The sequence below is a fragment of the Orbicella franksi genome, chromosome 6 (genome assembly GCF_964199315.1).
Source record: "Orbicella franksi chromosome 6, jaOrbFran1.1, whole genome shotgun sequence".
NCBI lineage: Eukaryota > Metazoa > Cnidaria > Anthozoa > Scleractinia > Merulinidae > Orbicella > Orbicella franksi.
The window spans coordinates 12512981-12526655 of record NC_138150.1 but is presented as its reverse complement, the minus strand read 5'-3'; the positions used below and the strand labels follow the sequence as shown (position 1 = coordinate 12526655).

Below are 13675 nucleotides of genomic sequence, written 5' to 3'. Positions count from 1 at the left end.
CGATCGCAACATTTCAACGCAACATTTCAACGCAACATATCACAACATTGTTGGGCGCAGCATGTTGCGGGCATTTGGCCACCCTGTTCCGACGTGTTGCGACATGTTGCGATGTGTTGGGTGTTGTTGGCTCAAATTTGAAAACGATCAAATTTTTCACGCAGCATTTGTGGATGTTGCATGATGTTCTACTTGTTTGGCCAAGTTCGTGCAACAATGTTGCACCCGGGCATGCGCACTAGTTCGATTTTCAATACCCAACGTGTCACTACATGTCATAACAGGGTGGCAAAATGTGCGCAACCTGTTGGGTCCAACAATGTTGCAATATGTTGTGTTGAAATGTTGCGATCGTTTGGCCGGAGCTTGCAAATGCTGGGCCAACAATGTTGAGATATGCTGTGTTGAAATGTTGCAGTCGTTTGGCCAGAGCTTGCAAATGTTGGGCCAACAATGTTGGGATATGCTGTGTTGAAATGCTGCGATCGTTTGGCTGGAGCTTGCAAATGCTGGGCCAAAAATGTTGGGATATGTTGTGTTGAAATGCTGAAATCGTTTGGTTGGAGCTTGCAAATGCTGGGCCAACAATGTTGGGATATGCTATGTTGAAATGTTGCGATTGTTTGGTCGGAGCTTGCAAATGCTGGGCCAACAATGTTGGGATATGCTGTGTTGAAATGTTGCGATCGTTTGGCCGGGGCTTTAGTGGTCCTTAGTGAAGTTGGCATTCTCAATAAAGATTATTATCATTCATTGATTCATTGATTTATTCATTCATTCATGCATGCATGCATGCATGCACTCTCTTTCTCTCTCTCTCTCTTTCTCTTACACACTCACTCACTCACTCACTCACTCACGCACGCACGCACGCACTCACGCACGCACGCACGCACGCACGCACTCACGCACTCACTCACTCACTCACTCACTCACTCAGCGAACGTTAACTAACTTCACGTGTTACAAATTACCCTTTATTCCTGACGAAGGCATAGGTAGTTGGGAAAGGGTTAACAGACTGAAGAGCAGTTCATTGTAAGCGAACATCACAAACATGACTGTTTTCAGACTATCGAACCACCTTGGTTTAGATGGCTTACATGTTCTGATTTACCTGTGACACAGGCTGAACATAAATGGATAGGCTCATTCTGATTCTGTATTGCTCCTGAAAAACAATACATTGTAAGAAATAAATTGCAAAAGCAACGTAAATAAATCTGGCCAAGAAATTGAAGTTTAATTACCAACCTTCATGTTCAAATGCTACATACCTAAGATGCATGTTGTCAATCTCTGAGAAGTTTGATTATCATCAATAAATCCTCCAAACAAGTGAAGCTCAAACCTGAGTAAATTTAATAAGAGAAGGCGTCATCAAAATGCATTCGAACAAACTCGTGAATGGAACAGATGAATGAAATGATGTATGAAATTTTCTCCATTATTTTCATACTTTGAGTATGTATATATGTATATACTTTGAGTATGAATGCGAGTGCAATTAAATATTTACACTACAAAGTGATATTTGAAAATTTTCTCAAAATTGTACGAGCCTTTTGGCGAGTGCAATTTGAAAGAATTTTCAAATATCACAAGTAGTGTAAATCCTTAATTGCTCGAGCCTTAATACGATTACTCATTTATTATATGACTGGATAGCACACGAAAGCACGCAAGTTAATTTGCACGTGCAGTGCAGATTAAAAATTAAGTAATTAAGTAATTTTCTCAGTTATATTATAAATAATGGTAATAGGACTGAGTGGAGGCCAGTTCGGTCGGTAATCATACGGGTGATTTGTTAATCACGAGTATGATGACAGACACAATTGAACGACACAATGTCCTGTTACCAATTAATCATAACCATTACACTTTCCCACAAAAGTAAAAGTCTTAAAAATATCGACGATAGCTTGCAAAAGTTGCCAAAGTTTCTTTCAAAACAGTCATCAGAGACTAAACCTCCACAATTTTTACAAAGTCAGTCGCTTGAATTGGTTACTATGAACACTTAATGACTGGCCCCAAGGGAAACAGTGAGTTTTGTTTCCCTGAGACCCTCAATGTTCCACGAGGCGAAGACGAGGAGAACATAGAGGTCAAGGGGAAAAAACTCACTGTTTCCCGCGCGACCAGTCATTAAGTGTTCTGTTATACCTCCCAACTCAAAAATAGAAAATAATGTGAAGAAATAGTTTGCTTGACGCCGGCTGGCTCACAAATTTGCCGCGGTTTCAAGGAGCACGACCTGTTCACCTGCGAGTCGAAAGTTCAAGTTGTTGTTTCCCTAGGGAGGTGGTGAGTTTAGTTTGCCCTACGGAGTTAGTGAGTTTTGACCCACGACACGTGACACGTTCTCCTCCAATCGCAAAACGTATTTGAGTTGGAAGGTATAACCATGGTGATTGTAATCACTATATCGAAACGGTTTTCCTTGTCATGCTGTATGAATTGAGAAAAGACCATTTTCGATATATTAAAATTCAGCTTGATATTGAGGCCTAGAGAACACAAACAAAAGAAATGAATAAACATGGTCATTCAATTTCCTTTGTTTGTGTCCTCTACGCCTTGCTGCCAACCTGAATTTTAAGATATCTAATACAATCTATTGCTTAGGTAAGAATAAGTGTTGTTTCCTCAAGAAAAGAGAGAAGGAACTGTAGACACAAAAGAACTCGGAGGAATCTGTTACCAGAGGATCAGTAAAGTTAGTCATCAAGTGTATCCGTATCCGAACCAAAACCGCACTTCCACAGCCTTCTGATTGTTTGATGATTGGTGAAAAAAACTGCGAAAAGTGTGTCAATTGAAGTCTCAGTGTCAGTTGAAGTGAGATCTTGATTACTGTGACTTTTTGCATTATATAAATTAAGTGTTATGGAACCTGTTTGGACCTGTACATAGCCTTTAACTACGGAGAGTAATTTAGAGTAATGCTAACAGTTGAATTGGGGTGCTAGAACAAACAAATGTAGAATACATATGCTTCGCCTCTGTTGTTGGCTGAGTCACATTGTCGTAACGACGGTGAACAAGGGTTTTCTTGATCAACCCCTCTTGGCAATACGCCGAGTCTAAGCGTTTATTTCACGGTCAACTTGGCGGGGGTTACTTTTCGTTTTTTACTTCAGTGTTAGAAGCTTTATTGGGAATTTAGATGAAGACTTTTGTTTGCCTTTATATTGCCTAATAAAATACTATGGGTCTCGAAGAAGAGATATATAAGTTAAGAGTTAAGGAAGCTGTTTGGACCTGTACTTAGCCTTCAATTACGGAAGGTAATTTGGAGTAATGCTAACAGTTGAATTGGGGTGGTAGAACAAACAAATGTAGAATATATATGCTTCGCCTCTGTTGTTGGCTGAGTCACACTGTCGTAACGACGATGAACAAGGGTTTTCTTGATCAACCCCTCTTGGCAATACGCCAAGTCTAAGCGTTTATTTCACTGTCGACTTAATTGGCGGGGTTTACTTTTTCCTTTTTACTTCAGTATTAGTAGTTTTATTGGGAATTTAGATGACGACTTTTGTTTGCCTTTATATTACTTAATAAAATACTATGGGTCTCGAAGAAGAGTAACGTATTTGACTGCGAGATCAAATCTCTCTGCAAGTTGGGCAGGGACACCTTGACTAGTAGCATGGGTTGATTACCACGGAAACCCCGTGAAAGTCGCTAATGAGATAACAGCACATAATCTCAGTAGAACGGTTAAACAGTTTTGAAAAGGCGGGAGTCTGGCATGTGGCAGCGTACGCCACTTGGTTTTCGGAGTTTTGGGAGAATGGGAGAATAAGAGTGGGGTGTTCCAAAAACTATTTACAACACTCATAATGATATGCAAAGTTGAATACATAACAACAATGCAGTTTTTTCGACCAGGTGAGCATTCTTCGCACTAGTTACGTAACAGCTCTGTAATAAATACCAAGACGACTTGTTCACTCCATTCACGCTCGGTTTTCCACCCGGTTTTCCAGCGGAGCAAGGATAAGGGAACGACCCACCCTCCCACCCTCATCGCGTGGGTCGTTCCACTACTCGACATCCCTTAAGCCAAGCCATTCCACCATGGCTTAGTCTGCTGGTCAATCACTATTCCCATATCTTATTTCAACTGAGTATGAATGGGAGTGTTGTGAAATAGAATACTTTTGAAAATTAACTAGCTGTTAAGTCCAATGAGCTACCTCCCACTTTTGCACGCTGACTTGGAAAGGTGGTTTACAGATGCAACCATCATTTGTAATCCTTTGTCTGTATTATCTCCATCAAAGTGTCCTAAACTAGTCACACCTGATCCTGTAATTAAACAAATTAAGGTACAATAAACAAAATTGATCAGGTTAATGTATTGCAGTGTGACCATTTGACTATTAGGTTATGAGCTCGAGCTCCAGGCTCGAGCTCTATCGCGTGATAGTTTACGAAGCCGAAGCCCGAGTCAGCTATAAATCGAGAGCGAATAATTCAACTGTCATAGTATAAATCTGCTAGTCGTTCAAGCCTTTAATCTAAATCGTCTTCACAGGCTCTACGAAAATGCAAAGAGGGAAACCAGATCGTCAGCAATCGCACAAACTCGGGTAGATGAGCTTGAAAATGTAACGTGCGCGCGTGCAGTTTTTTTATTCAGAGAATAATTCATGAATGGTTTTGGAAAGGACACCTGTTTATTTTTATCTATTTCACGTTTACTTGCAACAAAAACAAGTTTCAAAACTCAGCAGTATTCTCGTTCATAACTGGGAGGGTTTAAACATAGGGTGGGCGGGATGAGGGATGAGCTGTTTTCCGCTCTTGAATGCGGGATGGAAGGAAATTTAAAGGCAGGATGCGGGGTAACAAGGGGTTGATGGGAGGAGGAAAATTGGTTATTTTCATGGCGGGACGCGGGACGTGGTAACTTTCAAGTTTTCTTCTTTTGCCTTTTTTTGTCTACTCTTTCAGAGATTGTTTGAATTTCTAATCCTTATCAGCAAATGAATTTGATATGGTTTTCGATTTATTTTTCATTGCGTGACAGTGAAAACGATCTGTTGTAAGTACTGTACGTAGCTTTTATTGTATTGTATTAGTGTAATGTAACAGCATAAATATTGTAAAGTGTAAGCAAACATTATAAAATAAATTTAAAACTAGTAGTAATCAAAGATCATGAGTTCGTTCGGCACCCTCACTTTCATTTGTATACCTTCAGTGATTTAACTAGCTGACTTTCAACCTCTGTCTATTACTAAAATCAACATTTTTCATGAACAACCGAGGTTGTGCACAGACAGATGTAGTGTCAAAGTCCATGCCAGTGAAGAGGTCCCCTGTATAGACTATGATGGCCGATTTGTTGTTCAAAACTTTGCGTGACGGCGCCAGTTTCCGTAGACTCGCAAAAACAGTAGGCCTTCAAAATTTCATGTTTTGACGTTAACTCAGCATGAATTCAAAACGTAAACAAAAGAACAAGCTTAAACGCGTTAACTCTGGCCTGTGAGAAATTTTAAAGCTCCCATTCGATTTGCGTTCATGAAAATCTTCTCGTTTGCCCAAAGGGAAATTCGATTTGGTTTGCACAATTTCATAATTCAGGCTCTGCATCTCTGCCTGTCCAAATGGGAAATGTTTGGCAACCAAACATCATCAAACATTGTTTGGTGACCAAACATGCTGATGTTGAAGTGAGTGGCCAAACGGTTAAAACATTTTTGATCAAACACAGATCAAACAATGGATACAAGCCACTGAGCAAGTGTGGTACGCATGCGCGCGCCAAACCTGTTTGATACGGCTGTCCAAACGAACAAAACATCGCCCATCAAACACGAGCACAAAAGAAATGTTTTAAGTTGTTTGATCGAATGTTTGATGGCCTTCAAATTTTATCAAACACGATCAAACATTAGTTAGTATAGTGTGATCGTCCGGGTGAGTGTAGTTCTGAAAAGAACTGTTGTTGGTGACTGACGTTTCGACAACCTGAGCGGAAGTCATCTTCAGAGTCAAGTGAATAGTGTTTGTCAGTCGATGATGTTATAAGTCTGGTCCGTTGAACGTGATTGGTCAGTATAGCCATGATGGTATTGGCTGAAAGACTCGTGTAAAGTTTGTCATCAGTCATTGGTGGGTTTCGATCCGTCTATTGTTAGTCAAATAGGTCGGTTTTTGGTCCGTGTATTGTTAAGTCGGACTGTTAGAAGTCCGTTTGTCGGTTTCGTTTCCGTCATGGATAAGTCGTTTGTAAGGCACCGGTAGTTGTTGACATCTGTTAAGAGGCGTTTGTTCTAGGTTAGTGTACCAGCTTTCCAGAGTCAGTCGTTGAAAATAGTTTGTACTGTAGGTTAAGCACTGAGCAGAGTCTCAGTCAATGTTGTGGTTTGTCAGTTGATGATGTACAGCAATGTGGTTGTTGGCAGCACCATTTCTCGTGGCTCGTTTGTGTTCAGTCAGTCTCGGGTTAAGGTTTCTGCCAGTCTCACCAATGTAGGAAGCCTGGCAGTCGGAGCATTTGATCTTGTAAACTGCTCCCTGTCTGTTGTTAGGTTCATCTCTGTCTTTCACGTTGGTCAGTCAGTGCCATCATGGCTATACTTACCAATCACGTTCAACGGACCAGACTTATAACATCATCGACTGACAAACACTATTCACTTGACTCTGAAGATGACTTCTGCTCAGGTTGTCGAAACGTCAGTCACCAACAACAGTTCTATTCAGAACTACACTCACCCGGACGATCACACTATACGAACTACTGATACTCCTGGGTTCAAACCATGTTACGATCAGACATGATCAAACAGCACCAAACGAGGTGGCCAAACGGTAAAATGTTGTCGCCAAACATTTTTCCCGTTTGGACAGGCCTTAAAGGGGACCAGGACAGCAGAATCAGTTACATTCATGAAAAATAAATAAACTGTTATTCAGTAAGCCATTTAATTAGCTGAACATTCTTTCTAGGTGTTTGTTTACATACCAACATTCTCTAGTGAAATGTGCGGCTTCTGTTTCCATTCATTGAACCCGCTATAACAAGCTAGACAACTTGGTAAGATTGTTATATAACCGGGAATCATTGCCACCTGCCGAGCTACGAGAGAGAGAGAGAGAGAGAGAGAGAGAGAGAGAGAGAGAGAGAGAGAGAGAGAGAGAGAGAGAGAGAGAGAGAGAGAGAGAGAGAGAGAGAGAGAGAGAGAGAGAGAGAGAGAGAGAGAGAGAGAGTCATCTGCTTCTTGATACCCCAGTGCAATTTTGGCTGTTTTCCAGCCGTTTGGTTGATGTCCCGCCTTGCGGTTGATGTCCCGCCCCGTTTATGGCCGATGCCCCGCCGTTGGTTGATTTCCCGCCTTGATGTGTGGTTGATATCACGCCGTGTGGTTGATGTCCCGCCAGGTGGTTGATTTCCCGCCCTTTTTATGGCACAATAATTGTTGATGGAGCAAAATGCTGTAGGATTTATTAGTTTTAACGGTAATTATTGGTTTCCATTTTATATGTGTAGATTGATGTTCCAACAATAGCATTACGTACTTTTAAGATATTTTTTTAGTCGTTTTATATATTTTTTCGCCTTTAAACTTTCAGCAGGTTCTCTCGGTAATTACCCCAGAAAGTACGTCAAAAGTTAAATATTTAGTATGTGATCGACTACGCAAAATTTGATAAAACAACTAAGAATGTTCTTCCAGTCTCATATAACCCTCGGTGGCCACCTGAGCCATTTCTTTAAAGTGGTAAGGTTGATATTTTCATTACAAAATGAAAATTACCAGACTCTTATTGCTGGCTTTCACTGTCACGCCATCAAAATAGCCCTCTTTTTCAGAGGGTATTTCAAGTAACCAACCCAATTTACTGTTGCCAGGAAGAGAGAAATACAGGTCAGAAAGTCAACAAGGTCGGATTTTAAATCCCCATGCAACAATGCATCCGCAACTTATTATATGTACGTCGTCGAAAAGTGGGCCATTTACGAACAGGAAACGACAGATCGCTATTACAATATAGGCCATATCAAAAAGAAGTGTGCCTGAGGTCACCAACTACTGAAAAAGTCCCTTGACTTGGATACGTCAGTAACTACAAAATCAGACACCACGTCGGCAAATTCAGTAAAGCTTGACAAGGAGGACCATGAGCACCATGAGGAAGAATCAGAGCCAATTATTCATGACGAAGGACTCTCCAGTAGCCAAGTAGAAGTCATCGAAATGCTGTTTTCCAGCCAAATAATTTTTCGGGCCCAAATCACGTTCGACATTGTCAGAAAAATCATGGCTGAACACATGCCGGGATTTAAGCGAATTTGCAGATGATTCTAACATGGTCGAGAGAGCCTATGACAAAGTGGCCTGCCTGGTAATATCAGAACATGGTATTACCATCAAAGGAACCTGAACCATCGTCGAGCAGAACAGAAGCATGGTTTAACAGCATAACTAAAGTGGAATTTGTGTCTGCTGTCTCAAACTACCAACCAAAAGCGAAATGGAATAAGCCAGATGAAAACTTCGTTGAAATCTTCTTTGGAAAATATTCTGTGTGTTTAAAGAAAGAAGGGCTGAAGTCGTTATTCCACTCCAATAACGGCCTCAAGGAAATCCTTAACAGAAAAGACGGTGACTTTGAGCCCTGCCGCAACAAAGTGAAATACATGTTCGAAAAGGGGGCCAACAAATAGAGAAGTTGAAAGGTCACGTTTGCTTTCAAGTGACCACAGATGAACTGTGGACGGTCTTAAAATTACAAGCCTGACAAAAGGATGGACCCTTTCGAGCTAGAAACAGAGAACATTGTTTAAAAACTGTGTACGGTCATTTACAAGTCATTTAAGGCGTAAACTGTACGTAGAATTATGAAACCAAAGCAAACACAAGAAACAGGAGGGATATGAAGTGTAGCGCGGCCATGAAAAAATCACAATGGTTGAAAAACGGTGTACAGTCAATTTCAAACCCTTTAAGTAACGGTCCATATAAGAAGAATAGTACCACGCAGCAAGGAATGCAAAAAGGTGCTAACTTTTGCGCAACTTTGCTATTTTTTTTTTTTTTTTTTTTTTTTTTTTTCAGTAATCAAACTACATTTATTGTACTGTCAATCAAATTACTAAAGACCCATTTTGAAGTTCATAATTTACCTAGTACATGTATTTTTTTTTTCTTTTTTTTTTTTTTATTATTATTATTAATTATCTATTTTTTACAGCACGCATACTTACATTATTAATTACAAAAAACTACGTATAAAACTACAACAATACAGCTACTTACGCTAATTACAACTTGCTCTAATTACAATGCTAGACGGAACAACAGTATTATTTAAACCGCTTACGTTACACTACTTTTTAATCGCGGACAATTACTACAAACTTTTACTACGGTTACTAGAACTAGTGAAAACTGTAAAAAAAAAAAAAAAAAAATGACAAAAAAGCGACAATTTACAGTATATTTAGCTATATTTACAGTTTAACTTGCACCTTTGCTCTGCTAGTTTCTATTTCTATTTTGTTTTTAAGGATAGCCAAGAAAGCGTCTAAGAAATAATCTTCCTCATTTTTTGAAGCGGTGTAAATATAATATTTTGCAATTATTGTACAGAGGTTTAAACCGAGACACAGAGGCACGGTGTCTGTGATGCCGTAAAGTATTTGTGCTTCAGAGAGCGTGATTACAGTATTGTTTTTTCTGTACCACCAATCAGTAAACTCTGTCCAAAACAGCTGGACGTTGGGGCAAGTTACGAAGAGATGTGTAATTGTTTGCTTTTCAGCACATAAATGACAGCGGTCGTGCTCTTTAATACCGAATTTGTGTAATGCAGCATTGGTGGGTAAAATATAGTGTACAATCTTGAACTGAAACATCGAGAGTTGAATATCTTTAGTGGCCTTGAAAGGCATCATGTACGTTTGATAAATTTGCTGGTCGTTCAAATTAGCTCTTTTCAGTCTTTTTTCGGCGGTGGCAGAAACGAACTTCTTTTCAACAAGGTAGTTAGTAGCAAGTTTGCAAGAGAGCTTCTCAAGGGAAATTCTATCCATGTTTGTAGGTTCCTTCGAATGCGGCTGTAATTTGCCTTTCAAAATTTTAATCCAGTTAGATGGAATTGCTTGGCATAAACCGTAATAGGTTAGAAAGTTAGTTTTAAGGGCAAAGTGAGAGCAGAAATCTCGGTAAGATGTAAATGTGTCACCGTTGAAGATATCTCTAATTTTTTCTACACCCGCTTCATGCCATTCTTTGTAGTACACTGAGTAGTTACCAATCCTGATGAATCTATTGTTCCAAAGAATTTCATCAAGTATTTCCTCTTCTGAGGACGGAGTAAACAAATTGATTGACTGCCAAGCCAACAAGGCTTTCTCGTAAAATTTGAGAGGAATTTTTACATTGAGATTTTTGAGATCAAAATTGCACTTAAGGAGAAATTTGCCACCACATTTTTCTAACATGGTCACAGGGATATGCGTCCAGCTCGCGGAAGGGTAACCGTTATCAAGTCTTCGGATCCAGGTCGCTTTGAGAGCGTTGTTTATTGCATCAAAATCAGGCATTCCAAGACCTCCTTTTGCTCTCGGTCCAATCATTGTGGTTTGCTTTATCTTTGGGGTTTTCTTGCGCCATACGAATTGGGATATAACTTTATTAACATTTTGAATGAAATTAGATGTAACAGGGAGGACAGCGGTGTTATAAATAAGTTTGGAAAGGGCTAGTGCTTTTAGGATGACAATACGGCCATGTAGAGTTAAGTTCCTAGGGTACCACAGGTTAAGTAGGGAAGTCATTGAAGACAATTTCTGTTCAAAGTTCTTTTGAAAGGCAGCCTATGCTATTGCTGTATCATACTTCTGATTGGCTCAATCAAAAAACTCTAGCAAAACTTGAGGTAGCTGTGTATATATTTATGCGTAATTGATCAACGATCTTCCTTTCAACTAAACCTCTTCTGAGTCTAAATACTATAGTAATCCTATGTGGGAAACATTGCAAAATTGGCAGCTTTTATTGTCTCCGTCTAAGACTGTTTTGATTGGCTGAAAGTTTTAACACAAAGGAAGCTACCTTTCAAAATAGAGTTTAAATACATTTTATTTCATAAACATGCTTTTCATCGGTTGATACATTCTCCGTATGAAAACACAACCGTTTCAATGTGGGGAAAGCGCATTGACGCAGAACAATAGAAAATGCTACAGTTCTTATGTGGATCATTACTTAAAGTGTACGGTCATTAAACTACAATAGCAAAAAAAAACCCAAAAAACAAGAAATACTATAAAGAATAGAACAGAATATTCAAAATGGAGGCCAATGAGGCCCATCAGATGTTGTTTTTGTGTGAAATGTCAGAAGTCTCTATAGAGGAAGAAAGTTTGATTAATTCAGAAGATGATGTAGTAGATATCTTTTCAGCGACCTCGACGTTCATGAGACGGAATTTGCAACGAACTGAAGACTATTTTGAACACGCGTTGCCAGGATATTCACTCGATGAGTTTAAAAGTCATTTTCGAATGACGAGGCACAATGGAAGGTCTGTGTAGAGTCCTCCAAGCTACAGGAAGAGTGCCACAACGGCAATAAATTTTCTAGATCTAGCGCTAGAACGTGGCAGGCAGAGCACTCGTAGTAGCCCTGAAAGTTGACCCTGATCAGCCGCCATTTTTGTTGAAACACCAGGGAGTCGAGGGAAGCCTGGCCGCTCAAAAGACCGCGAAAGGCATGAAACTGGTGATAAAGACGAGAAATCTGTAAATGGAACACAAATTTTCCATTGGGAAGTTTCCACCGGGAAAACGGGACTACCTTTTCAGGAATTCCGTTTATTCTGGAAAATTTCAAGTGGAACGAATCAAAAAGTCGTGTTCCATTTACATCCCAACCGGGATTTCCGGAATTTTTTGGTAAATGGAAAACGCTCATTTACGTTGTTCTTTCAGGAGGGCAAAAATGTTTGCCTTAACCATCGAAAGCCATTTTTGAGCGGCGATGCCAAGAAAACAAGCCAGCAGACTTGTCAGAGAATCCAGCATCGGCAACAACAAAACAACTCTTACCATGATTTACTGGACTGAGATAGCTCTGTTAGGGTCCAAGGATTATGGAGTATTAGGTGCTTTTAGAGAAGGGATGCGGATTAGTGGCCACCGAATTTAAAGATTGCGAATAATTTGTGTCACAAGAAAAATTTAAAAGTAGGATTATTATCGCTCATTATCGCATAGATTGCTTTTTGTAACTTCTGCGCTTGCGCAGCAGTCACTATTGCCATCGTCTGAGTTTTCGAAAGTAAGTAACAATGGAGTATACTTCAGAGTCAATCAGCAGTACAAATATGCATCTTAGGGTCTCTAGCAAACACTCGCAAACTATTGATTTAGGTCACAAAGATGAACATTTACACTATGTTTCAACAGTACCATTCAACTTTGTACCAATGTCAGTTGTCAGTAACACAGTTTTGGTGATGTCTGAAACTAACTCAACTCTGTCAAAAAACAATGAACTGAAGAAAACGTTCTCACACAACACAGCAATAAGAAAAAGATTTCTACAAACACGGAACCTACCTGCTTTGAGAAAAAAAAAAACACTTTAGTTAACATCACGGTATATACAGTAATACCTAGTTACATGTGTATTATGTTGGGTTTCATTATTTTTTGTCTGACCACTCCATTGCAGTATACTCTCTGTAGAAAACCAAAAACTAATTTGAATTTTTAAACAATGCGTTCAATATGTCTTACTAATGTAAGGATATAACAACTTCTTTTAAATAGACCTGACAAAGTTGTTCTGCAATTTAATTGCAGGGGCAGATCCAGGGGGTGTGGCTGAGTGGTTCTTTGGGGTTACAGAATCAATGAGGCAAATTCCTGAAATGCTGCAATTTGAGAATTGAGAGAAGTAATCAAATTGGTTGACTACAGCAAAACAACTGACCTGTTGAGGGATTTAGCAAGTAGAGTAGTAGAGTGCTGCTTTTTAACTCAAAGCCTCAAGGCTCTTGTTACTCTTGCTCACTGGTGTAACTGTTATCACTATTTTAGCTAAAAAGTGTACTTGTTATCACAATGAGGTACCTGTCTAGGGTGCTTGCCTTAACTCACTCACTCAACCCTGTAGTGCCGGCGCAAAGGTTTGCCTTTACTGGTGCCATAATACAGGTACTCTAAATCAACCCCAGAATTGTTGCTATAATCTGTACCATTCTTGTTGTGTTGTTTACCAAAAACCTTGCTTCATCAGTTTATTAAAAACTGTTTTTTATTGTCCAATAATGCCTGTTTACCGATTACCTTTCATACGCCATACACTGCTGATAGTTTTACACTTAATTTTGTTAACCGTTACACTGGCAACACCCACATCTACTGATAGGCCATTTTTGATATATTAAAAATAATTCTAACTTGACTCCAAGGCTTGGGGGAATACAACAAAAGAAATCATATCAAGGCTGAGGGATGAATAAATATTTTCTTTTCTTTTATTCTCCTAAGCATCTTAGCCATGTTAGAATTTTAATATCTTGAAAATGGCCCACTAAGAACTATTTTGTTTTTCCTCTTTTGGGCAAATTCAATCATTCTTTAACAATGACTTATAACAATTCAATAATGCCTCTCATCACCAACATTCATTAT

The 13675-nt window shown here is 39.4% G+C and overlaps 1 protein-coding gene across 1 annotated transcript in view; it reads right to left on the bottom strand.

Moving 5' to 3' along the window:
• Nucleotides 1-10609, bottom strand: part of LOC145490455 (protein N-terminal asparagine amidohydrolase-like) — a 46796-nt gene extending 36187 nt beyond the window's left edge. The window contains exons 1-4 of the mRNA XM_081469571.1: nucleotides 10216-10609; nucleotides 4209-4320; nucleotides 1278-1351; nucleotides 1118-1171 (exon numbers count right to left, since the gene is read on the bottom strand). Of these exons, the coding sequence (XP_081325697.1) occupies nucleotides 1118-1171; nucleotides 1278-1351; nucleotides 4209-4320; nucleotides 10216-10609 (634 nt within the window). The remainder of the gene's footprint in view (nucleotides 1-1117; nucleotides 1172-1277; nucleotides 1352-4208; nucleotides 4321-10215) is intronic.
• Between the last annotated feature and the right edge of the window lie 3066 nt (nucleotides 10610-13675).